The 27,384-nt window shown below is 51.1% G+C and overlaps 1 protein-coding gene across 3 annotated transcripts in view; it reads right to left on the minus strand.

Moving 5' to 3' along the window:
• Window positions 1–26,272, minus strand: part of LOC140188829 (neurexin-1-beta-like) — a 531,757-nt gene extending 505,485 nt beyond the window's left edge. For all 3 annotated transcript variants that reach the window (XM_072245481.1, XM_072245482.1, XM_072245483.1), the window contains exon 1: window positions 26,049–26,272. In XM_072245481.1, coding sequence (XP_072101582.1) covers window positions 26,049–26,268 — 220 coding nt within the window. In that variant the 5' untranslated portion in view covers window positions 26,269–26,272. The remainder of the gene's footprint in view (window positions 1–26,048) is intronic.
• Between the last annotated feature and the right edge of the window lie 1,112 nt (window positions 26,273–27,384).

Below are 27,384 nucleotides of genomic sequence, written 5' to 3' on the forward strand. Positions count from 1 at the left end.
TCTCCTCAGTTCCATCCTCCTCCTGTCCAAAAACACCTCACATCTCAGCTTCTCCTCAGTTCCATCCACCTCCTGTCCAACCCCCCCCCCACATCTCAGCTTCTCCTCAGTTCCATCCTCCTCCTGTCCAAACACCCCCCCAACATCTCAGCTTCTCCTCAGTTCCATCCTGCTCTACAACCCCCCACCAAACCTCTCAGCTTCTCCTCAGTTCCATCCTACCCCTCTCAAAACCCCCTAAACATCTCAGCTTCTCCTCAGTTCCATCTTCCTCCTATCCAAAACCTCCCAAACATCTCTGCTTCTACTCAGTTCCATCCTCCTCTTGTCCAAATCCCCCACTAGACATCTCAGCTTCTCCTCAGGTACATACTCCTCTTGTCGAAATACCAGCCCACATCTCAGCTTCTCCTCAGTTCCATCCTCCTCCTGTCCAAAATCTCCCAAACATCTCAGCTTCTCCTCAGTTCCATCCTCTTCCTGTCCAACCCTCCCAAAACAGCTCAGCTACTCCTCAGTTACATCTTCCTCTTGTCCAAACACACCCCCCACACATCTCAGCTTCTCCTCAGTTCCATCCTCCTCTCCAACCCCACCCCCCAAACCAATCCGTTTCTCCTCAGCTCCATCCTACTCCTCTCCAAACCCCACTAAACATCCCAGCTTCTCCTCAGTTCTATCTTCCTCCTGTCCAAAACCCCCCAAACATCCCAGCTTCTCTTCAGTTACATACTCCTCTTGCCCAAACCCCAGCCCACATTCCAGCTTCTCCTCAGTTCCATCCTCCTCCTGTCCAAACACCCCGCACATCTCAGCTTCTCCTCAGTTCCATCCTCCTCTCCAAACCCTCCAAACATGTCAGATTCTGCTCAGTTCCATCTTCCTCCTGTCCAAATATCCCCAAATATCTCAGCTTCTCCTCAGTTCCATCCACCTCTCCAAACCCCCCAAACATCTCAGATTCTGCTTAGTTCCATCCTCCTCCTGTCCAAACCCCCCCAAACATCTCAGCTTCTCCTCAGTTCCATCCTCCTCCTGTCCAAACCCCCCCCCAAACATCTCAGATTCTCCTCAGTTCCATCCTCCTCCTCTCCAAAACCCCCAAATATCACAGCTTCTCCTCACTTCCATTCTCCTCCTATCCAATCCCACTCAAACATATCAGCTTCTCCTCAGCTCCATCCTCATCCTGTCCAATGCCCGCCAAACAATTCAGCTTCTCCTCAGTTCCAACCTCCTCCTGTCCAAACACCACCCCCCACAGCACAGCTTCTGCTCAGTTCCATCCTCCGCCTGTCCAAGTCGCCCACCAGACATCTCAGCTTCTTCTCAGTTACATCCTCCTCTTGTCCACACCCCAGCCCACATCTCAGCTTCTCCCCAGTTACATCCTCCTCCTGTCCAACCGCCCCCCAAACATCTGTTTCTACTCAGTTCCATCCTCCTGCTGTCCAAATCCCCCACCAGACATCTCAGCTTCTCCTCAGTTGCATCTTCCTCTTGCCCAAACACCAGCCCACATCCCAGCTTCTCCTCAGTTCCATCCTCCTCCTGTCCAAACACCCCCAACATCTCAGCTTTTCCTCAGTTCCATCCTCCTCTCCAAACCCCCCAAACATCTCAGCTTCTGCTCAGTTCCATCTTCCTCCTGTCCAACCCCCCCCAAACATCTCAGCTGCTACTCAGTTCCATCCTCCTCCTGTCCAAACCCCCCACCAGACATCTCAGCTTCTCCACACTTCCATCCTCTTGCTGTCCAAATCCCCCACCAGACATCTCAGCTTCTCCTCAGTTGCATCTTCCTCTTGCCCAAACTCCAGCCCACATCCCAGCTTCTCCTCAGTTCCATCCTCCTCCTCTCCAAAACCACCCAAACATCTCAGCTTCTACTCAGTTCCATCCTCCTCCTCTCCAACACACCCCCCAACATCTCAGCTCTCCTCAGCTCCATCCTCCTCCTGTCCAAAACACCCCCCAAACATCTCAGCTTCTCTGCAGTTCCATCCTCCTCCTTTCCAAGCACCCCAAACATCTCAGCTTCTCCTCAGTTCCATCCTTCTCCTGTCCAAACCCCCCCAAACATCTCAGCTTCTACTCAGTTCCATCCTCCTCCTGTCCAAACCCCCAACCAGACATCTCAACTTCTCAGTTCCATCCTCCTCCTGTCCAAACATCCCCCCAAACATCTCAGCTTCTCCTCAGTTCCATCCTCTTCCTGTCCAAATCCCCCCAAACATCTCAGCTTCTCCTCAGTTCCATCCTCCTCCTATACAACGCCCACCAAACATCTCAGCTTCTCCTCAGTTCCATCCTCCTCCTCACCAACACCTCCCAACATCTCAGCTTCTCAGTTTTATCCTCCTCCTGTCCAACCCCCCCCCAAACATCTCAGCTTCTCCTCAGCTCCATCCTCCTTCTGTCCAAAACCTCCCAAAAATCTCTAATACTCCTCATTTCCATTCTCCTTCTGTCCAAAACCCCCAAACATCTCAGCTTCTTCCCAGTTCCATCCTCTTCCTCTCCAAAACACCCAAACATCTCAGCTTCTCCTCAGTTCCATTCTCCTCCTATCCAATCCCCATCAAACATGTCAGCTTCTCCTCAGCTCCATCCTCCTCCTGTCCAATACCCACCAAACAATTCAGCTTCTCCTCAGATCAAACCTCCTCCTGTCCAAACACCGCCCCCCCAACATCACAGCTTCTGCTCAGTTCCATCCTCCGCCTGTCCAAATTGCCCACCAGACATCTCAGCTTCCTCTCAGTTACATCCTCCTCTTGTCCAAACCCCAGCCCACATCCCAGCTTCTCCTCAGTTACATCCTCCTCCTGTCCAACCCTCCCAAAACATCTCAGCTACTCCTCAGTTACATTCTCCTCTTGTCCAAACCCCAGCCCACATCTCAGCTACTCCTCAGTTACATCCTCCTCCTGTCCAAACACCTCCCTCCATATCTCAGCTTCTCCTCAGTTTCATCCTCCTCTCCAAACCTCCCCCAAACCTCACAGTTTCTCCTCAGTTCCATCCTCCTCCTCTCCAAACACCCCTAAACATCTCAGCTTCTCCTCAGTTCCATCATCCTCCTGTCCAAAACCCCCCAAACATCTCAGCTTCTACTCAGTTCCATCCTCCTCCTGTCCAAATCCCCCCACCAGACCTCTTAGCTTCTCCTCAGTTGCATCTTCCTCTTGCACAAAAACCAGCACACATCTCAGCTTCTCCTCAGTTCCATCCTCTCCTGTCCAAACACCCCCCACATCTCAGCTTCTCCTCAGTTCTATCCTCCTCTCCAAACCCCCCAAACATCTCAGCTTCTGCCCAGTTCCATCTTCCTCCTGTCCATACCCCCCAAGCATCTCAGCTGCTATTCAGTTCCATCCTCCTCCTGTCCAAACTCCTCACCAGACATCTCAGCTTCTGCTCAGTTCCATCCTCCTCCTGTCCAAACCCCTCACCAGACATCTCAGCTTCTCAGTTCCATCCTCCTCCTGTCCAAACACACCCGCCCACATCTCAGCTTCTCCTCAGTTCCATCCTCCACTCCAAACCCCCCCAAACAACTCACCTTCTCCTCAGTTCCATTCTCCTCCTGTCCAAACCCACCAAACATCACAGTTTCTCCTCAGTTCCATCCTCCTCCTGTCCAAATCCCCCCAAACATCTCAGCTTCTCCTCAGTCCCATCCTCCTCCTCTCCAAAACCACCCAAACATCTCAGCTTCTACTCAGCTGCATCCTCCTCCTCTACAACCCCCCCGCAAACATCTCAGCTTCTACTCAGTTCCATCCTCCTCCTCCCCAACCACCCCCCCAACATCTCAGCTTCTCCTCAGCTCCAACCTCCTCCTGTCCAAACACACCCGCCCACATCTCAGCTTCTCCTCAGTTCCATCCTCCACTCCAAACCCCCCCAAACAACTCACCTTCTCCTCAGTTCCATTCTCCTCCTGTCCAAACCCACCAAACATCACAGTTTCTCCTCAGTTCCATCCTCCTCCTGTCCAAATCCCCCCAAACATCTCAGCTTCTCCTCAGTCCCATCCTCCTCCTCTCCAAAACCACCCAAACATCTCAGCTTCTACTCAGCTGCATCCTCCTCCTCTACAACCCCCCTCAAACATCTCAGCTTCTACTCAGTTCCATCCTCTTCCTCCCCAACCACCCCCCCCCAACATCTCAGCTTCTCCTCAGCTCCAACCTTCTCCTGTCCAAACACCCCCCCCAAACATCTCAGCTTCTCAGCTCCATCCTCCTCCTGTCCAAAACCTCCAAACATGTCAGCTTCTCCTCAGTTCCATTCTCCTCCGTCCAAACCCACCCAAACATCTCAGCTTCAACTCAGCTCCATCCTCCTCCTGTCCAAATCCCCCCAAACACCTCAGATTCTCCTCAGTTCCATCGTCCTCCTCTCCAAAACCCCCGAACATCTCAGCTTCTCCTCAGTTCCATTCTGCTCCTGTCCAATCCCCCTCAAACATGTCAGTTACTCCTCAGCTCCATTCTCCTCCTGTCCAATACACACCAAACAATTCAGCTTCACCTCAGTTCCAACCTCCTCCTGTCTAAACACCCCCCCCACATCACATCTTCTCCTCAGTCCCAACCTCCTCCTGTCCAAGCACACCCGCAAACATCTCAGCTTCATCTCAGTTCCATCCTCTACCTGTCCAAATTCCCTCAAACATTTCAGCTCTCCTCAGTTCCATCCTCCTCCCGTCCAAACACCCACCACATCTCAGCTTCTCCTCAGTTCAATTCTCCTCTCCAAACCCCCCCAAACATCTCAGCTTCTACTCAGTTCCATCTTCCTCCTGTCCACCCCCCCCAAACATCTCAGCTTCTCCTCAGTTCCATCCTCCTCCTCTCCAAACCCCCCAAACATGTCAGCTTCTCCTCAGTTCCATCACCCTCCTGTCGAAACTCCCCCAAACATCTCAGCTTCTACTCAGTTGCATCGTCCTCCTGTCCAAACCCCCAACCAGACATTTCAGCTTCTCCTCAGTTCCATCCTCCTCCCGTCCAAACAACCCCCCAAACATCTCAGCTACTCCTCAGTTCCATCTTCTTCCTGTCCAAATCCGCCCCAAACATCTCAGCTTCTCCTCAGTTCATTCCTCCTCCTCTCCAAAACCCCCCAAACATCTGAACTTCTCCTCAGTTCCATCCTCCTCCTCTACAAACCCCCCAAACATCTCAGCTTCTCCTCAGCTCCATCCTCCTCCTGACCAAACCCTGCCAAACATCTCAGTTTCCCCTCAGTTCCATCCTCCTCCTCTCCAAAACCACCTAAACATCTCAGCTTCTACTCAGCTGCATCCTCCTCCTCTACAACCCCCCCTCAAACATCTCAGCTTCTACTCAGTTCCATCCTCCTCCTCTCCAACCACCCCCCCCAACATCTCAGCTTCTCCTCAGCTCCAACCTTCTCCTGTCCAAACACCCCCCCAAACATCTCAGCTTCTCAGCTCCATCCTCCTCCTGTCCAAAACCCCCCAAACATCTCAGCTTCTACTCAGTTCCATCCTCCTCCTGTCTAAATCCCCGACCAGACATCTCAGCTTTTCCTCAGTTACATCCTCCTCTTGTCCAAACCCCCCACTAACATCTCAGCTACTTCTCAGTTCCATCCTCCTCCTGTCCAAACCCCCCACATCTTGGCTTCTCCTCAATTCCATCCTCCTCCCCAAACCCCCCAAACATCTCAGCTTCTCCTCAGTTCCATCCTCCTCCTCTCCAAACACCCCTGAACATCTCAGCTTCTCCTCAGTTCCATCCTCCTCCTGTCCAAACCCCCCCCAACCATCTCAGCTTCTACTCAGTTGCATCCACCTCCTGCCCAAACCCCCCCCCAACCATCTCAGCTTCTACTCAGTTACATCCTCCTCCTGTCCAAATCCCCCCCCCCAAACATCTCAGCTTCTCCTTAGTTCCATCCTCCTCCTCTCCAACCCTTCCCCAAACATCTCAGCTTCTCCTCAGTTCCATCCTCTTCCTCTCCAACCCCCCCAACACATCTCAGCTTCTCCTCAGCTCCATCCTCCTCCTGTCCAAACCCCCCAAACATCTCAGCTTCTCCTCAGTTCCATCCTCCTCCTGTCCAATCCCCCCAACCATCTCAGCTTCTACTCAGTTCCATCCACCTCCTGCCCAAACCCCCCCCAACTGTCTCAGCTTCTACTCAGTTACATCCTCCTCCTGTCCAAATCCCCCCCCAAACATCTCAGCTTCTCCTTAGTTCCATCCTCCTCCTCTCCAACCCTTCCCCAAACATCTCAGCTTCTCCTCAGTTCCATCCTCCTCCTCTCCAACCACCCCCCCCCCAACATCTCAGCTTCTCCTCAGCTCCAACCTTCTCCTGTCCAAAACCCCCCAAACATCTCAGCTTCTACTCAGTTCCATCCTCCTCCTGTCTAAATCCCCGACCAGACATCTCGGCTTTTCCTCAGTTACATCCTCCTCTTGTCCAAACCCCCCACTAACATCTCAGCTACTTCTCAGTTCCATCCTCCTCTTGTCCAAACCCCCCACATCTTGGCTTCTCCTCAATTCCATCCTCCTCCCCAAACCCCCCCAAACATCTCAGCTTCTCCTCAGTTCCATCCTCCTCCTCTCCAAACACCCCCAAACACCTCAGATTCTCCTCAGTTCCATCGTCCTCCTCTCCAAAACCCCCGAACATCTCAGCTTCTCCTCAGTTCCATTCTGCTCCTGTCCAATCCCCCTCAAACATGTCAGTTACTCCTCAGCTCCATTCTCCTCCTGTCCAATACACACCAAACAATTCAGCTTCACCTCAGTTCCAACCTCCTCCTGTCTAAACACCCCCCCCACATCACATCTTCTCCTCAGTCCCAACCTCCTCCTGTCCAAGCACACCCGCAAACATCTCAGCTTCATCTCAGTTCCATCCTCTACCTGTCCAAATTCCCTCAAACATTTCAGCTCTCCTCAGTTCCATCCTCCTCCCGTCCAAACACCCACCACATCTCAGCTTCTCCTCAGTTCAATTCTCCTCTCCAAACCCCCCCAAACATCTCAGCTTCTACTCAGTTCCATCTTCCTCCTGTCCACCCCCCCCAAACATCTCAGCTTCTCCTCAGTTCCATCCTCCTCCTCTCCAAACCCCCCAAACATGTCAGCTTCTCCTCAGTTCCATCACCCTCCTGTCGAAACTCCCCCAAACATCTCAGCTTCTACTCAGTTGCATCGTCCTCCTGTCCAAACCCCCAACCAGACATTTCAGCTTCTCCTCAGTTCCATCCTCCTCCCGTCCAAACAACCCCCCAAACATCTCAGCTACTCCTCAGTTCCATCTTCTTCCTGTCCAAATCCGCCCCAAACATCTCAGCTTCTCCTCAGTTCATTCCTCCTCCTCTCCAAAACCCCCCAAACATCTGAACTTCTCCTCAGTTCCATCCTCCTCCTCTACAAACCCCCCAAACATCTCAGCTTCTCCTCAGCTCCATCCTCCTCCTGACCAAACCCTGCCAAACATCTCAGTTTCCCCTCAGTTCCATCCTCCTCCTCTCCAAAACCACCTAAACATCTCAGCTTCTACTCAGCTGCATCCTCCTCCTCTACAACCCCCCCTCAAACATCTCAGCTTCTACTCAGTTCCATCCTCCTCCTCTCCAACCACCCCCCCCAACATCTCAGCTTCTCCTCAGCTCCAACCTTCTCCTGTCCAAACACCCCCCCAAACATCTCAGCTTCTCAGCTCCATCCTCCTCCTGTCCAAAACCCCCCAAACATCTCAGCTTCTACTCAGTTCCATCCTCCTCCTGTCTAAATCCCCGACCAGACATCTCAGCTTTTCCTCAGTTACATCCTCCTCTTGTCCAAACCCCCCACTAACATCTCAGCTACTTCTCAGTTCCATCCTCCTCCTGTCCAAACCCCCCACATCTTGGCTTCTCCTCAATTCCATCCTCCTCCCCAAACCCCCCAAACATCTCAGCTTCTCCTCAGTTCCATCCTCCTCCTCTCCAAACACCCCTGAACATCTCAGCTTCTCCTCAGTTCCATCCTCCTCCTGTCCAAACCCCCCCCAACCATCTCAGCTTCTACTCAGTTGCATCCACCTCCTGCCCAAACCCCCCCCCAACCATCTCAGCTTCTACTCAGTTACATCCTCCTCCTGTCCAAATCCCCCCCCCCAAACATCTCAGCTTCTCCTTAGTTCCATCCTCCTCCTCTCCAACCCTTCCCCAAACATCTCAGCTTCTCCTCAGTTCCATCCTCTTCCTCTCCAACCCCCCCAACACATCTCAGCTTCTCCTCAGCTCCATCCTCCTCCTGTCCAAACCCCCCAAACATCTCAGCTTCTCCTCAGTTCCATCCTCCTCCTGTCCAATCCCCCCAACCATCTCAGCTTCTACTCAGTTCCATCCACCTCCTGCCCAAACCCCCCCCAACTGTCTCAGCTTCTACTCAGTTACATCCTCCTCCTGTCCAAATCCCCCCCCAAACATCTCAGCTTCTCCTTAGTTCCATCCTCCTCCTCTCCAACCCTTCCCCAAACATCTCAGCTTCTCCTCAGTTCCATCCTCCTCCTCTCCAACCACCCCCCCCCCAACATCTCAGCTTCTCCTCAGCTCCAACCTTCTCCTGTCCAAAACCCCCCAAACATCTCAGCTTCTACTCAGTTCCATCCTCCTCCTGTCTAAATCCCCGACCAGACATCTCGGCTTTTCCTCAGTTACATCCTCCTCTTGTCCAAACCCCCCACTAACATCTCAGCTACTTCTCAGTTCCATCCTCCTCTTGTCCAAACCCCCCACATCTTGGCTTCTCCTCAATTCCATCCTCCTCCCCAAACCCCCCCAAACATCTCAGCTTCTCCTCAGTTCCATCCTCCTCCTCTCCAAACACCCCTGAACATCTCAGCTTCTCCTCAGTTCCATCCTCCTCCTGTCCAAACCCCCCCCCAACCATCTCAGCTTCTACTCAGTTGCATCCACCTCCTGCCCAAACCCCCCCCCAACCATCTCAGCTTCTACTCAGTTACATCCTCCTCCTGTCCAAATCCCCCCCCCAAACATCTCAGCTTCTCCTTAGTTCCATCCTCCTCCTCTCCAACCCTTCCCCAAACATCTCAGCTTCTCCTCAGTTCCATCCTCTTCCTCTCCAACCCCCCCAACACATCTCAGCTTCTCCTCAGCTCCATCCTCCTCCTGCCCAAACCCCCCCAACTGTCTCAGCTTCTACTCAGTTACATCCTCCTCCTGTCCAAATCCCCCCCCCAAACATCTCAGCTTCTCCTTAGTTCCATCCTCCTCCTCTTCAACCCTTCCCCAAACATCTCAGCTTCTCCTCAGTTCCATCCGCTTCCTCTCCAACCCCCCCAACACATCTCAGCTTCTCCTCAGTTCCATCCTCCTCCTCTCCAAAACCACCCAAGCATCTCATCTTCTCCTCAGTTCCATCCTCCTCCTGTACAACCCCCCCAAACATCTCAGCTTCTCCTCAGTTCCAACCTCCTCCTCTCCAACCCCCCCAACATCTCAGCTTCTCCTCAGCTCCATCCTCCTCCTATCCAAACCCCCCCACAAACATCTCAGCTTCTCCTCAGTTCCATCCTCCTCCTCTCGAAAACCCCCAAACATCTCAGCTTCTCCTCAGTTCCATTCTCCTCCTCTCCAAACCCACCCAAACATCTCAGCTTCTCCTCAGTTCCATCCTCCTCCTGTCCAAACCCCCCCAAACATCTCAGATTCTCCTCAGTTCCATCCTCCTCTTCTCCAAAACCCCCAAATATCACAGCTTCTCCTCACTTCCATCCTCCTCCTATCCAATCCCACTCAAACATATCAGCATCTCCTCAGTTCCATCCTCCTCCTCTCCAACCTCCCTCCACATTTTGCAGCACAAAACTCCACCCTCTGTCTGCTAAGATCTCCAGATCTCACCAGTCTTAGAGAGAAGAAATCCCTCCTCGCCCTGTGATCCCTCATTCCGAGACTCTGCCTCAGCTTCTGAACACACTCTTGCTATCTCCTCCTAGAATGCAGACCTCCTTCGCGAACTCTGCAATGGGGAATGGTTAATGTGAAACACTCCGCTGATCTGTAGCGTCTGCACAGCGGGGAGGCATTAACAGATGCTGCCTGATCAGCATTTCTGCTTTCATTTCAGATGAGCAGCTTCGGAAGTTAATTTGCTGTTTTTTAATTTAGAGATACACTGCAGTAACGGGCCCTGCCAGCCCAACGAGACCCCGCCATCTAGTTCTAGCCATGTGATCAATTATTCAACAAACCTGCATGCCTTTGGACTGTGTGAGTAAATCAGAGCGTTTAGAGAAAAACTGTGCGGACACGGGGAGAAAGTACAAATTCCCGCACAGACGACGGTGGGAAGTGAACCCTGATCTTTGATCAATGGCACTGTTAAGCGTTGTGCTAACGGCCAGAAATTTCCAGTAAGCCAGACCACAGGATCCATCGATATTGCTCCGCCATTTCATCATGGCTGATACTTCTTTCCTCTCAGCCCTAACCTTCTGCCTTCTCCTCGTATCCCTTCATGCCCCTGAGTAATCAAGAATCTATCCACCTCTGCCTTAAATACACCCAATGATTTGGCCTCCATAGCTGCCTGTGGCAACAAATTCCACAGAATCACCATTCACTGAAAAAAAAAATTCCTCCTCATCTCCGTTCTAAAAAGCCGCTCCTCTATTCTGAGGCTGTGTCCTCTGGTCTTCAACTGCTCCACCGTAGGAAACATCCTCGCCACATTCACCCTTTTGAGGCCTTTCACCATCCGATACGTTTCAACGAGATCCCCCCTCATTCTTCAGAACTTCTGTGAGTACAGGCCCAGAGCCCTCAAACGCTCCTCATTTGACAAGCCTTTCAATCTCGAGAATCATTTTTGTGAACCTCCTTTGAGCCCTCTCCAATGCCAGCACATCTTTTCTTCAATAAGGGGCCCAAAACTGCTCACAATACTCCAAGTGAGGCCTCACCAGTGCCTTATAAAAGCCTCATAATTAAATCCTTGCTTTTATATTCGAATTCTCTTGAAATGAATGCTAACATCACATTTGCCTTTCTCACCACCGACTCTACTTGCAAATGAAGCCAAGTCAATTGTGTGCGTCTGTGTGAGAGTGTGCGTATGCATGTACAGAAGAATGTGTGTGTGTGTGTGTGTGTGTGTGTGTGTGTGTGTGTGTGTGTTAAACATTAGCTTTCTTTGTCACATGTACATTGAAACATCGAAACATAGCAGTGAAATGCATCGTTTTTGCGTCAAAGGCCCACGTGGTCTGTGAATTTCCTGGAGACATCCCGAAATTATTCCCATGTAATAATCCTAACCGTACATCTTTGGGATGTGGAAGGAAAGCAGAGCATCAGGACGAAACCCACACAGTCACGGGGAGAACATTCAAAACTCTTTACAGACTGTGGCGGGAAAAGAACCCCGGTTGCTGCTACTGTAATAACCGTCCAATGCCGCCTCATTCAAATTTTATCCAATGATGAATCTTCAGAACCACATCAAATCCAATTTATCCCCTCGTATAGATCAGTGTGTACTTTGAGACATTCCGTCTCCTGGTCAGTAATCCAAGGCTCTTCAACTGAAACCGCCAGTGCTTGAGTATTTAGTCAATGAGTAGTGAAACTTCTGCCTTGCCGTTAGCCCAGCGCTTCACAGCAGCAGCGGTCAGTGAATGGCATTCATTTCCAGCCACTGTCGGTAAGGAGCGTGTGTGTACTCCCTGTGACTGCGTGGGATTCCTCCGGGAGTACGGTTTCCCCTCGCATCCCAAAGACGTGTGGTTGGGGTGACTATGGGCGATGGATGTTCTGGAACCATGGCGATACTTGCTGCCTCGGTCCCAGCACACCTTCAGACCACGACGGCCATTGACACAAGCCATACAGGGGACAGCGCAGTGGTTAGCACAACGCCGTACAGTCGCGGGTGATCCGAGTTCAATTCCCACCACTACCTGTAAGGGGTTTTGTGAGTTCTCCCTGCGACCGCGAGGGTTTTCTCCGGGTGCTCCAGTTTCCTCCCACAGTCCGAAGACGTGCCGGTTGGTAGGTTAGCTGCTCATTGTAAATTGTCCCATGAATAGGCTTGTGTTAAACTGGGGGATTGCTGGGTGACACGGCTTGAAGGGCCGGAAAGGTCAATGAACAAATACATAAATAAATCACCGTATATTTCCATGGATGGCATGCGTACAGTCATAGAAAATTACAGCACAGAAACTGGCCCTTCAGTCATCTAGTCCATACCTACTCCCATCAACCTGTACTGGGACCACAGTCGTGCATGTCCTTACTATCCACCTACCTATCCAAACATCAGCATCAAGCTCGTATGCACCACCTGTGCTGCCAGCTCCTTCCAGCCCCTCAGCACCATCAGAGTGAAGAAGCTTCCCCTCATCATCCCTTAAAGTTTTCACTTTTCACCCGTAACCCATCATCTCTGGTTGTAGACCCACCCAACCTCAGTGCAAAAAGCCTGCTTGCATTGACCCCATCAAAACCCCTCATAATAGTGTATACCTCTATCAAATCTCCCCTCAATCTTCTACGTTCTAAAGAATACAGCCCTAACCTATCCAACCTTTCCTTATAACTCAGGTCTTCCAGACCCGGCAACGTCCTTGTAATGTGTAACAAAGAAAGCTAATCTTTAATTTCTTTCCACTGCGGGACCCCAGCCTCTGGAATTTCCCTCTCCCCTAAATCTGTCCAGTGCCTTTAAAATGATTCTTCCAGCCTCCCCTATGATGCAGTATTTGGTCATCTTGTCTAATGTGGCTTGGCATTGAGTTTCATTGGATAATGCTCCTGAGAAGAGCCTTGGGATATTCTGCCATGTTACAGCCATTATGAAAATAAAAAAGTGCTGTTGTAAATTGCTTTGGGATATCCTGCAGTCATAAAAGGTGTTGTAATGTTTGCTTTCAACTAGCTGTGATGAGCTAAAAAAAACGTGAGCGCGCACACACACACACACACTCACACACATACACACACACACACACTCACACACACACTCACACACACATCCACACACACACACACTCACACACACACTCACACACTCACATCCACACACACACACACACACACACACACACACTCACACACACACACACACACACACACACTCACACACTCACATCCACACACACACACACACACATACACACACACACACACTCACACACACACACACACACATACACACACACACACACACATACACACACACACACACACACACACACACACACATACACAGTGCACATTGTAATGTGGATTTCGGAGGTCAGATGAGCTGCCCCAATTGATAATCTGGCTGACTGCCCTCTCTTCTCACAGTCACCGAGTCCAAATGTGAAACTCCTACCCTGACTGACAATCTGTCTGTCTGCCCCCTCTCCTCACCGTCACCCGTCTAAACCCTGAAACTCCCTCCCCGATTGACAACCTGTCTGTCTGCCCCCTCTCCTCACCGTCACCCGTCTAAACCCTGAAACTCCCTCCCCGATTGACAATCCGTCTGTCTGCCCCCTCTCCTCACCGTCACCTGTCTAAACCCTGAAACTCCCTCCCTGATTGACAATCCGTCTGTCTGCCCCCTCTCCTCACCGTCACCCGTCTAAACCCTGAAACTCCCTCCCCGATTGACAATCGGTCTGTCTGCCCCCTCTCCTCACCGTCACCCGTCTAAACCTTGAAACTCCCTCCCCGATTGACAACCTGTCTGTCTGCCCCCTCTCCTCACCGTCACCCGTCTAAACCCTGAAACTCCCTCCCCGATTGACAATCCGTCTGTCTGCCACCTCTCCTCACCGTCACCCGTCTAAACCCTGAAACTCCCTCCCCGATTGACAGTCCGTCTGTCTGCCCCCTCTCCTCACCGTCACCCGTCTAAACCCTGAAACTCCCTCCCCGATTGACAGTCCGTCTGTCTGCCCCCTCTCCTCACCGTCACCCGTCTAAACCCTGAAACTCCCTCCCCGATTGACAATCCGTCTGTCTGCCCCCTCTCCTCACCGTCACCCGTCTAAACCCTGAAACTCCCTCCCCGATTGACAATCCGTCTGTCTGCCCCCTCTCCTCACCGTCACCCGTCTAAACCTTGAAACTCCCTCCCCGATTGACAATCCGTCTGTCTGCCCCCTCTCCTCACCGTCACCCGTCTAAACCCTGAAACTCCCTCCCCGATTGACAACCTGTCTGTCTGCCCCCTCTCCTCACCGTCACCCGTCTAAACCCTGAAACTCCCTCCCCGATTGACAACCTGTCTGTCTGCCCCCTCTCCTCACCGTCACCCGTCTAAACCCTGAAACTCCCTCCCCGATTGACAATCCGTCTGTCTGCCCCCTCTCCTCACCGTCACCCGTCTAAACCCTGAAACTCCCTCCCCGATTGACAATCCGTCTGTCTGCCCCCTCTCCTCACCGTCACCCGTCTAAACCCTGAAACTCCCTCCCCGATTGACAGTCCGTCTGTCTGCCCCCTCTCCTCACCGTCACCCGTCTAAACCCTGAAACTCCCTCCCCGATTGACAACCTGTCTGTCTGCCCCCTCTCCTCACCGTCACCCGTCTAAACCCTGAAACTCCCTCCCCGATTGACAACCTGTCTGTCTGCCCCCTCTCCTCACCGTCACCCGTCTAAACCCTGAAACTCCCTCCCCGATTGACAATCCGTCTGTCTGCCCCCTCTCCTCACCGTCACCCGTCTAAACTCTGAAACTCACTCCCCGATTGACAATCCGTCTGTCTGCCCCCTCTCCTCACCGTCACCCGTCTAAACTCTGAAACTCCCTCCCCGATTGACAATCCGTCTGTCTGCCCCCTCTCCTCACCGTCACCCGTCTAAACCCTGAAACTCCCTCCCCGATTGAAAACCTGTCTGTCTGCCCCCTCTCCTCACCGTCACCCGTCTAAACCCTGAAACTCCCTCCCCGATTGACAATCCGTCTGTCTGCCCCCTCTCCTCACCGTCACCCGTCTAAACCCTGAAACTCCCTCCCCGATTGACAATCCGTCTGTCTGCCCCCTCTCCTCACCGTCACCCGTCTAAACCCTGAAACTCCCTCCCCGATTGACAATCGGTCTGTCTGCCCCCTCTCCTCACCGTCACCCGTCTAAACCCTGAAACTCCCTCCCCGATTGACAACCTGTCTGTCTGCCCCCTCTCCTCACCGTCACCCGTCTAAACCCTGAAACTCCCTCCCCGATTGACAATCCGTCTGTCTGCCCCCTCTCCTCACCGTCACCCGTCTAAACCCTGAAACTCCCTCCCCGATTGACAATCCGTCTGTCTGCCCCCTCTCCTCACCGTCACCCGTCTAAACCCTGAAACTCCCTCCCCGATTGACAATCCGTCTGTCTGCCCCCTCTCCTCACCGTCACCCGTCTAAACCCTGAAACTCCCTCCCCGATTGACAATCTGTCTGTCTGCCCCCTCTCCTCACCGTCACCCGTCTAAACCCTGAAACTCCCTCCCCGATTGACAATCCGTCTGTCTGCCCCCTCTCCTCACCGTCACCCGTCTAAACCCTGAAACTCCCTCCCCGATTGACAATCGGTCTGTCTGCCCCCTCTCCTCACCGTCACCCGTCTAAACCCTGAAACTCCCTCCCCGATTGACAATCGGTCTGTCTGCCCCCTCTCCTCACCGTCACCCGTCTAAACCCTGAAGCTCCCTCCCCGAATGACAATCGGTCTGTCTGTCCCCTCTCCTCACCGTCACCCGTCTAAACCCTGAAACTCCCTCCCTGATTGACAACCTGTCTGTCTGCCCCCTCTCCTCACCGTCACCCGTCTAAACCCTGAAACTCCCTCTCCGAATGACAATCGGTCTGTCTGCCACCTCTCCTCACCGTCACCCGTCTAAACTCTGAAACTCCCTCCCCGATTGACAATCCGTCTGTCTGCCCCCTCTCCTCACCGTCACCCGTCTAAACTCTGAAACTCCCTCCCCGATTGACAATCCGTCTGTCTGCCCCCTCTCCTCACCGTCACCCGTCTAAACCCTGAAACTCACTCCCCGATTGACAATCGGTCTGTCTGCCCCATCTCCTCACCGTCACCCGTCTAAACCCTGAAACTCCCTCCCCGATTGACAATCGGTCTGTCTGCCCCCTCTCCTCACCGTCACCCGTCTAAACTCTGAAACTCCCTCCCCGATTGACAATCCGTCTGTCTGCCCCTTCTCCTCACCATCACCCGTCTAAACCCTGAAACTCCCTCCCCGATTGACAATCGGTCTGTCTGCCCCCTCTCCTCACCGTCACCCGTCTAAACCCTGAAACTCCCTCCCCGATTGACAATCTGTCGTCTGCCCCCTCTCCTCACTGTTACGGTTCTGGGAATATTGAAAGCCCCAGATTGAATGGATGTGGAGGGAATGTCTCCTGTGGTGGGGTTGTCCAAGACCAGAGTGCACAGCCTCAGAATAGAGGAATATCCTGTTAGAACGGAGATGAGGAGGAATTTCTTCACCCAGAGGGTGGTCAATCTGTGGAATTTGTTGCCACAGCCAGCTGTCCAGGTCAAGTCATTGGCTATATTCAAAGCAGAGGTTGATAGGCTCTTGATTAGTCAGGGCATCAAAGGTTACGGGGCAAAGACAGGAGCATAGGGTGGAGAGGGATAATAAATCAGCCATGATGGAACAGTGGAGTGGCCAAATTCTGCTCCGGTGTCTCGTGGGCTTATGGAACTCCCTCCCCAACAGGTGAGACAGCTATCTACCCCCTCCTCTCAGCAGCACAGTGTCTAAACCCTGGGGATCCCCCTCCCCAACAGCACCGTAGGGTCAGGGTTGGCCATACAAGAAGATCACCCAGCCTCACCCAAAGTCCGCACTCACAGCCCTGGCCTGCTTCCCTCGAGAGGGTCACCTCTTCCCATCGCTGCCTGTAAGGAGTTTGTACCTTCTCCCCGTGGCCGTGCGGGTTTCCTCGGAGTGCTCCCACATTCCAAAGTAGTCTGGGTTTGGGTTAGTAAGTTGTGAGCAAGCTGTGTTGGTGCTGGAAGTGTTGGTGACAATCCCAGCAGGTTTATACATTTGGTTGCTCTGGTTTTCTCCCACAGTCCAAAGGCGGTCCGGTTGGTAGGTTAATTGGCCGTTGTAAATTGGCCTGGTCCACACTGTTTCTCAATAAATGAATGAATAACAAAGTCAAACTCCAGGAATTGTTGAATGAGCTAGTAAGGGCTGTGGAGGCAGAGGTGTTGTTTACATTCAGGACTTTCTGGTCTTACTGGTGTCTCAAGGCCACTGACTAATGAAGGGCAACATTGTTAACCTTGTTAAACACCCTATCAAGTTGCACAGCAACTTTGAGGGATTTGTGGGCGTGGACCCCGAGATCCCTCCGTTTCTCCACATTGCGAAGAATCCTGCCATTAACCCTGTATTCTGCTTTCAAATTCCACCTTCCAAAGTGAATCACTTCACACTTTTCAAGATCCCAACTTGAGTAAAACAACTATTACACATCTCAAGCATTGACCGTAGCACAGAGAAATGCAAAGCTATCCCACATTTTGCAGCTCCCCAGGGAATAAGAGAGGGTTACTTCAATCCCTGAAATGGACACAGGTTCACTCTGCCTCTGGAGGATCTGACAGAGTAATGGTGTTGGGTCAGACCAGAGACTAAAGCAAGGAGTGATCCGGATAACTTTACTCTCTACAACACAGGGAAACTGAACACCCTCAAACTTCACCCAGGGTTACACAAACTATTCTACATAGAGCACTGAGACTCAGAAACAAGCCCTTCGGCCCATCTAGTCCATGCCAAACTGTTATTCTGATAATCCCATCGACCTACAGCTGGATCATAGCCCTCCAAACTCCCATCCAAACTTCACTTAAATATTGAAATCAAACCCACTTCCACTGGTATCTCATTACACATTCTCACCACCATCTGAGTGAAGCTCCCCCTCCTGTTCACCCTTCACCCTTAACCCACGACCTCCAGCTGTAGATGCTCTGCAACATCAGAAGAAAAAGTCTACTTGTATTTACCCTATCTATACCCCTCATAATTTTGTATACCTCTGTCAAATCTCCTCTCATTCTATACTCCAGCGAATTAAGTCCAAATCTATTCCATCTTTCCCAAGTCCTGGCAACATACAGAATTCAGATTCAGAACATGATTGTGGCATATATAATGAAATTTGTCATTGGAAATTGTCTTTGCAAATTTTCTCTACACTGTTTCAATCTCGTTGATATATTTTCTGTACATCTTCATTCAGAGCACATTTAAAGCCACCTACAACTGTACACAGTTACTCTAGTCCCAAAGCAGAGAGAGATATCTGATTACTGCATATCCGGAGTGACGTAGCAACTCTACATCCTGAAGGCCAGGTTACTGCACAGAACAGCACTTGATTGCCTTGCTCCTGAATATCAGCATGGAATCACTTCACACAATGAAAATTACAACAAGATAAACTCCCACCACATCACTCCAGCAAACTAAATGAAGAGCAGATAGTAGATACAGCACGCCTGAACCTCAGCAGTAATGTAACCCTCGTGCAGAGTAATACTGGCTAACATTATTCAGGGTTGCCCCAGTAGCTGAATCCCAGCTCAGAGTAACACCAGACAACCCCTGCATCTCAAATTCTGCACAGAGTAACACTGGGTAATATCAGTACCTGAACATCAGTACAGAGTAATAATAAGTAACCCCAGTGCAGAGTAATACTGGGTAACCACAGAACAGAGTAATAATGGGTAACCCCATTACCTAACCTCAGCACAGAGTAATACTGGGTGATCACAGGTAACAACAGTACCTGAACTTCAGCACAAAGTAATACTGGGTGACCTCATTATCTGAAACTCAATACAGAGTAACTCCAGTACCTGAACCTCATTACGGAGTAATATTGGGAAACTCCAATGCTTGAAACTCAGCATAGAGTACTGTGTTACCCCTGTACATTGATCTCAGTATAGAATAATACTGGGTAGTCCCAGTACCTAAACATCAGCAACACTGGGTAATCCCAGTACTGTACACCAGCAGGAATAGTACTAGGTAACCTCAGTACCCCAATCCCAGCAACAGTAATATTAGGTAATCCCAATACCTCAACCCCAGCAAGAGTAATATTAGGTAATCTCAATACCTCAACACCAGCAAGAGTAATATTAGGTAATCCCAATACCTCAATCCCAGCAAGAGTAATATTCGGTAATCCCACTCCCTGAACCCTAGCAAGAGTAACATTGGGTAATCCCAATACGTCAACCCCAGCAAGGGTAATATTAGGTAATCCCAACACCCCAACTGCAGCAAGAGTAATATTAGGTAATCCCAATACCTCAACACCAGCAAGAGTAATATTAGGTAATCCCAATACCTGAACCCCAGCAAGAGTAACATTCGATAATCCCAATACCTGAACCCAAGCAAGAGTAATATTAGGTAATCCCAATACCTCAACCCCAGCAAGAGTAATATTGGGTAATTCTAATACCTCAACCCCAGCAAGAGTAATATTAGGTAATCCCAATACCTGAACCCCAGCAAGAGTAATATTGGGTAATGACAATACCTGATTCCTAGCAAGAGTAATATTGGGTAATCCCAATACCTCAACCCCATCACACAGCTATACTGGGTAAGCCCAGTACCTGAATCCCCCCAGCCATAAAACTGGGTTACCACAGTACCTGACCCACAAAACAGAGTAGAGTCATAGAGACAGCACAGAAACAGGCCCTTCAGCCTATCTAGTTCATGCTGGAACCATTAAAAATGCCCACTCCAATCGACCTGAGCTGGGACCACAGCCCTCCATACCCTTACCCTCCATGTGCTTATCCAAACATTGAACTCGAGCTCGCATGCAACACTTGGGCTGGCAGCTCATTCCACGCTCTCACCACCCTCAGAGTGAAGATATTTCCCCTCCTGTTCTCCTTAAAATTTTCACTTTTCACCCTTAAGTCTTGCCCTCTAGCTGTGGTCCCACTCCACCTCAGTGGGAAAAGCCTGCCTGCATCAACTTTATCCATACCCCTCATAATTTTGTACACCTCTATCAAAGCTATTTTCAGTCTTCTACACTCTAAATAATACAGTCCTAACCTGTTCAATCTTTTCTTATATCTCAGGTCATCCAGGCCCAGCAAGACCCTTGTAAATGTTCTCTGTATTCTCTCACCTTGATTGCATCTTCCCCAGTACCTGAACCCCAGCACAGAGTAATACGGGTTAATCCTAATACCCGAACTTCAGCACAGACTAATACTGGGTAAACCCAGTACCTGAACCCCTGCGCAGAGTAATACTGGGTAAACTCAGTACCTGAACCCCAGCACAGAGTAATACGGGTTAATCCTAATACCCGAACTTCAGCACAGACTAATACTGGGTAAACCCAGTACCTGAACCCCTGCACAGAGTAATACTGGGTAAACTCAGTACCTGAACCCCTGCACAGAGTAATACTGGGTAAACCCAGTACCTGAACCCCTGCACAGAGTAATACTGGGTAAACTCAGTACCTGAACCCCTGCACAGAGTAATACTGGGTAAACCCAGTACCTGAACCCCTGCACAGAGTAATACTGGGTAAACCCAGTACCTGAACCCCGGCACAGAGTAATACTGGGTAAACTCAGTACCTGAACCCCAGCACAGAGTAATACGGGTTAATCCTAATACCCGAACTTCAGCACAGACTAATACTGGGTAAACCCAGTACCTGAACCCCTGCACAGAGTAATACTGGGTAAACTCAGTACCTGAACCCCTGCACAGAGTAATACTGGGTAAACTCAGTACCTGAACCCCTGCACAGAGTAATACTGGGTAAACCCAGTACCTGAACCCCTGCACAGAGTAATACTGGGTAAACTCAGTACCTGAACCCCTGCACAGAGTAATACTGGGTAAATCCAGTACCTGAACCCCTGCACAGAGTAATACTGGGTAAACTCAGTACCTGAACCCCTGCACAGAGTAATATTGGGTAAACCCAGTACCTGAACCCCTGCACAGAGTAATACTGGATTACTGCAGTACCTGAACACCAGCACAGAGTAATACTGGGTAAACCCAGTACCTGACCCTTAGCACAGAGTAATACTGGGTAAACTCAGTACCTGAACCCCTGCACAGAGTAATACTGGGTAAACTCAGTACCTGAACCCCTGCACAGAGTAATACTGGGTAAATCCAGTACCTGAACCCCTGCACAGAGTAATACTGGGTAAACCTAGTACCTGAACCCCTGCACAGAGTAATACTGGGTAAACTCAGTACCTGAACCCCTGCACAGAGTAATACTGGGTAAACTCAGTACCTGAACCCCTGCACAGAGTAATATTGGGTAAATCCAGTACCTGAACCCCTGCACAGAGTAATACTGGGTAAACTCAGTACCTGAACCCCTGCACAGAGTAATATTGGGTAAACCCAGTACCTGAACCCCTGCACAGAGTAATACTGGATTACTGCAGTACCTGAACACCAGCACAGAGTAATACTGGGTAAACCCAGTACCTGACCCTTAGCACAGAGTAATACTGGGTAAACTCAGTACCTGAACCCCTGCACAGAGTAATACTGGGTAAACTCAGTACCTGAACCCCTGCACAGAGTAATACTGGGTAAATCCAGTACCTGAACCCCTGCACAGAGTAATACTGGGTAAACCTAGTACCTGAACCCCTGCACAGAGTAATACTGGGTAAACTCAGTACCTGAACCCCTGCACAGAGTAATATTGGGTAAACCCAGTACCTGAACCCCTGCACAGAGTAATACTGGGTAAACCCAGTACCTGAACCCCTGCACAGAGTAATACTGGGTAATCCCAGTACCTGACCCTTAGCACAGAGTACATAAACATGTACAGCACGTTACAGGCCCTTCAGCCCACAATGTTGTGCCGAACACGTCATACTGAATAATTCCAGTACCTGAACCTCACCACAGGGTATTACTGGATAATCTCAGTACCTGAACCCTAGCACAGAGTAATACTGGGTAAACCCAGTACCTGAACCCCAGCACAGTGTAATACTGGATTACTGCAGTACCTGAACCCCAGCAGAGTAATATTGGATTACTGCAGTACCTGAACACCAGCACAGAGTAATACTGGGTAACTCAAGTACCTGAACCCCTGCACAGAGTAATACTGGGTAAACCCAGTACCCGAATCCCTGCACAGAGTAATACTGGATTACTGCACTACCTGAACACCAGCACAGAGTAATACTGGGTAACTCAAGTACCTGAACTTCAGCACAGAGTAATATCCCAGTACCTGAACCCCAGCACAGAGGAATGTACCAAAACACCATCCCAGGGTAATGACGAGCTATGCTTTGACTGGGAAACCTCTTTTGAATACTTGCATATTCCACTTGCCCCCTCCTATTTGAGATTTACCTCCCATCCAGAGTCATGTGCACATTTGTTACTTCCTGAAATTCAGTTTATCACCTTGCACCTCCTCTCTGCCTCATGACCTACATTATCTCTGGTTAACTCTACCCTTGAGTAACTCTATGTTACTCCAGCACTTGGACCTCAGTACTGTGGAACAGAGAGCTCAGGTGTTCGACTGTAGCTTGTCTCTGCACCCACTGCATACAGCAATTCTGAACAACAGGGCAGTGATGGAGTTCACTGGCCTTGCTGTACCCCAACACAGGTTAACACATTGTCACTCCACTCTCCAGTCCTGTTACCCTAACCTCCCCTCCAGCCTCTGCCTCTCAGTACAAAGGGCAATTACATCCACTGATTCCAGTGTGGCCTCTGGAATCACTTCAGATCACTCCTGCATTCTCTGGTCCAAGGAGATGTTCACCCTGCCCCTGCCTGTGTCCACTGAGCCGTCCCAGACTCACTGATATACACCACGTCTCAGTCTCTGGCAACGTCCCCTGTTTCACCACCTTCCACAGAGTCATGTTCAGAGTCACAGATGTATATGCATTCTCCTTAACGCATACATACCAAAACCACATCATCTCCCTCTCACATACATAAATGTACTCTGCACACACGTACAATGTATGCAGAGACACAAACACAGTTCCACACACAGGGTCATACACAGCTGAAAGTGCACACAGTCACACACAGACACACAGACATCCTCATACACAGCTGAAAATGCACATATACAGACACACACACTCATTATCTGCCCCACTGGCCAATTCTCCTCCCTCCATCCTGAACTGGACAATTGATGCTGCAAATGGTTTGAACGGACTGACAGTGGGAACAATCCTGAGTCCGGCTTTCCCCCAACACCCCAGCCTGGCATCGTCAGGGAGTGGTTCTATTCTGCTCTGCCGCTTTGCAGGAATGCACTGCATTCCCTATAAATATTAATGGGGATTCTAAAAAATTTAATTGGCCCTGATTGATGTGCATTGTCCAGTGGTAACCAGTAGGTGAGTGAGAAGTGGAGGGTGAGAGGCTGAGGGAAGATGGGCTGGAGAGCCCGAGGAGCAGAGGGTGTCTGACATCTGCCCTGCAGGCTGTGGGAGTTCTGCAGCAGGACGAGAGCCTGATCTGTGCATCCCACCTTCATCTTCCTGTCCCTGCTCCACCTCACTGTCAACTCCTGGGGTCGGGGGAGTGGGGGCAGGTTCGTTTCCACATAACAGTCATACAAGGTACACGGTTAAACAGATTATCCATTCATGTGCAGAAATTCACACCTATGCACGCACACACACGTGAACAAGCACACAAGTACATTTGGACTGACATGCAGGTGCAGTTACACACATACACGGATTCACACACAAGCTCACACTTGTACGTGCGCACAATCATTCACCACATGCATGCACACGGACCCATGTACACCGAACTCGCATACACAGACATACGTGCTCACTGGCATTGCACGGACACACACAGACTAGATGGGTCGAAGGGCCTGTTTCTGCGCTGTGCTTTTCTATGACATGTGTACACACACACGCGCGTGCACACAAACACACATGTGCAAGTGTCTGCTCACATATTAAGGTACAGAAGGCTAGACCGAGAGACAGACGGTCCAGCAGGGCAGGGTGGGGCTCGTACCAGGTTCCTGACCACTCAGTCTGAGACTCCTAGTGAGGACCCTGCTGGGCATTAATTCTGGGGAGGGGAAGGTCAGGTAAAGGGGAGGTGGAAGGGGAAGGGGTGATACAGGATTTATAATGACAAGACCAGCGCTGCGAAATGTCCCCATTTCCAAGCCCAGTCTGTGCAGCCAGTTTGTTTGCCTCCAGCTCCACTGACAGAGAAGAGATCTGTGTCCTCCTTAACAAAGGCAGGCACCGCAACGAGGCAGCATCCCTGCCAGCCCTGGGACTCAGTACAGGCTTCCTGCCCGACGGACGTGCACTGACTCCAAACAGATCAGTCCCCACTCCCCCCCCCATCCCCACTCCACCTTCTCCACCCCAGCTGTGCTGAACCCCGCACGGAGCCCGGGGCTTGTCAGCCCTCCAGGGTTTTCCCTGGAATCTGCAGGAATTACAGTCTCTCTGGGAAAGCCGGGAGAGGAATCAAAGAGGTGACATTATTTAAAAAAAGAAATGGCTTCATTTGATTTCTCCTGCACACTCTTGCTGATTAGTTAATTGCTGCCAGTGAGAAGGGAGATTAATTGACTGGCTGTGACTGTCCAGGAACATGTGCCAATGTGAACTGCCAATCCAGCGAAAAGTTAACCCTTCAACAAACAAAACCAGCCACAATTTCTCCACTGGCTGCCAAGGGTTGGGCTACAACTGTCATCTCGTACACCTCTACAAGATCACCTCGCAGTCTCCTACACTCAAAGGAGTAAAGTCCAGTTTGCCCCATCACAGATTGGAAACAGGCCCTTCAGCACAACAGGTAAATGCTATCTGCCTAAACTAGTTGGATTTACCCATATCCCTCTAAACCGTTCCCATCCATGTACCTGCCCAAATGTTTTTAGTGCACCTGCTTCAACCATTTCCCCTGACAGCTCGTTCCATGTACAGACCATCCTCTGAGGGAAGAAGTTACCCCTCAGGTCCCTATTAAATCTCTCCCCCTCACCTTAAAGTTCTGTCCTCCGGTTACTGATTCTCCCACCCTGGGGAAAAGTCTATGTGCATTCACCCTGTGTCCCTCATGGTTCTACACACCTCTATAAGGTCACTCCCTCAGTTTCCTACACTCTATCTGTGTCCCTCATGGTTCTATACACCTCTATAAGGTCACTCCTCAGTCCCCTACACCCTATCTGTGTCCCTCATGGTTCTGTGCACCTCTATAATGTTAGCCCTCAGTCCCCTACACCCTATCTGTGTCCCTCATGGTTCTACACACCTCTATAAGGTCACCCCTCAGTCCCCTACACCCTATCTGTGTCCCTCATGGTTCTACACACCTCTATAAGGTCACTCCTCAGTCCCCTACACCCTATCTGTGTCCCTCATGGTTCTACACACCTCTATAAGGTCACCCCTCAGTCCCCTACACCCTATCTGTGTCCCTCATTGTTCTACAGCCCTCATCTCCTGAACTCTTAAGATTAACATGCCAACCCAATACCAGAGGGCACGCATTTAAGGTGAAGGGGGTAATTTCAAAGGAGTTGTCGGAGGCAAGTTTTCTTACACAGAGAGTGTGTGTGGCTGGAATGCACTGCCTAAGGTGGTGTTGGAGGCAGATACACTAAGGACAGTTAGGAAATGTTTACATAGGTACATGAATGTGAGGAAAATGGAAAAATATGGACATTGAGTATCAATTTGATTAGTAATTCAATTCGTTCGGCACAGCATTGTGGGCCGAAAGGCCTGGCCCTTTCTGTTCTAGATGGGCTGAAGGGCCTGTTTCTGTACAGTTCTCTTTTCTAAGTTGCCGCTATGCAACCCAAGCAGTACTATGGAACGAAAGCCCGACAGTTGTGTTTGGTCAGTCGAGGAGTCTGACTATTTGACTCGGCGAGGCAGCCCACCCTGGAGCGCATGCAAGCGGGGCTGGGGAGGGCAGCCGGCGGCTGAGCTTACCGTGACCTCGGGCCGAGACAGCAGAGCGGTGGATGGCGATAGGCACGGAGAAGTGCTTGCTGTGGAAGTGGTGGACGTGGTGGGAGGTGCTGAGGCTGGAGGAGACGCGGGCCGCGGCCCAGGACGGCCGGGGGCTCAGCAGAAGGGCGGGCAGTGCCAGGCGGCCCAGGAGGAGAGCAGCGGCCACGCAGGACATAGCGGGGGTGCCACCGGCCGGCATCGCGTCATGATGCCCTCCTCTCCATGGCATCCAGCGGCGTGGGTGGGGGGGGGGGGGTCTCAGCCGTCCGGGGACGGGGAGGTAGCAAGGCGAATCTCCCGGCTTATCCCATCACAGATTGATGCATCTTCCCCACACCCCCACTGCTGATGTTCTCCTCAGCGCTCCCGCCGTAACTTGCAGACAGCTCCCGCTGAAGAAGCCGATGGAAAAATCCCTTCTCCAGTCCGAGGGGTTCGGGGTGGAAGGCAAATCCTGGCAAAAGTCTGCGATGTGGACGGTGGCAAGCAATCCTTCTTCCACCTTACCACCTCCCCCCTCCGGCGAGTGTCTGCCAGGAGGCCGGGACGAGCTTCCAAGATCCCGAGTGCCTGCGCGTCCCTCAGCAAGCGGGTCCCCGTCTCAGCGGCGGCCACGGCGGCCGGGAACTGCTCTCCTCTCCCGCTCCCGGCACTGAGCAACTCTCTCTGATCCCCACCACCCAAACCAGTACGGCTGGCTCCTTTCCGAGCTGGGCTTGTGGGTGAAAGGGAGGGCGGGGGGGGGAGAGGGAGGGAGGGAGGAGGGGAAAGAAATAATACAGGGAAAAAATAGAAACACTGACAGAGAGAGGGAAGGAAAAAGAGCAGTGGAGAGGGAGAGAGAGAGAGAAGGGAGTGTGGAAATCAAGGAAAAAGAGACAATGTGAGTGAGAGAGAGGACAGAGAGAAAGGAGAGAGTGAGAGAGAGAGGAGAGAGTGAGAGGGAGAGGGAGAGAGAGAAAGAGAGGGGAGAGAGAGGGAAAGAGAAAGATAGAGAGAGAAGGGGGAAGATTTCACCGAGAATAGAATCAGGAGTTGAATTAAAACCAGGCAGCATGCACTAACCTACAAAGTGGAAACCACTGGGGTATGGTGCAGAGGACTAGCCTACTCGAAAGCACAGTGGAGGGGGGGGGGGAGAGGATATTCTCAGCAGTGCTGGAAAGAAATGCAATTGAACCTATATTTCTGCCACATGCTTCGCTCTGCCTGTCCTGAGAGACAATAAATTATTGAGAGTGTAAAATAAATAAACAGTGCTTTGACAGGGAGTGTGGGCTGGGGCAGTGACTGAGTCCAGAAACTCACCCTTACA

Source organism: Mobula birostris, chromosome 28 (assembly GCF_030028105.1).
Source record: "Mobula birostris isolate sMobBir1 chromosome 28, sMobBir1.hap1, whole genome shotgun sequence".
NCBI lineage: Eukaryota > Metazoa > Chordata > Chondrichthyes > Myliobatiformes > Myliobatidae > Mobula > Mobula birostris.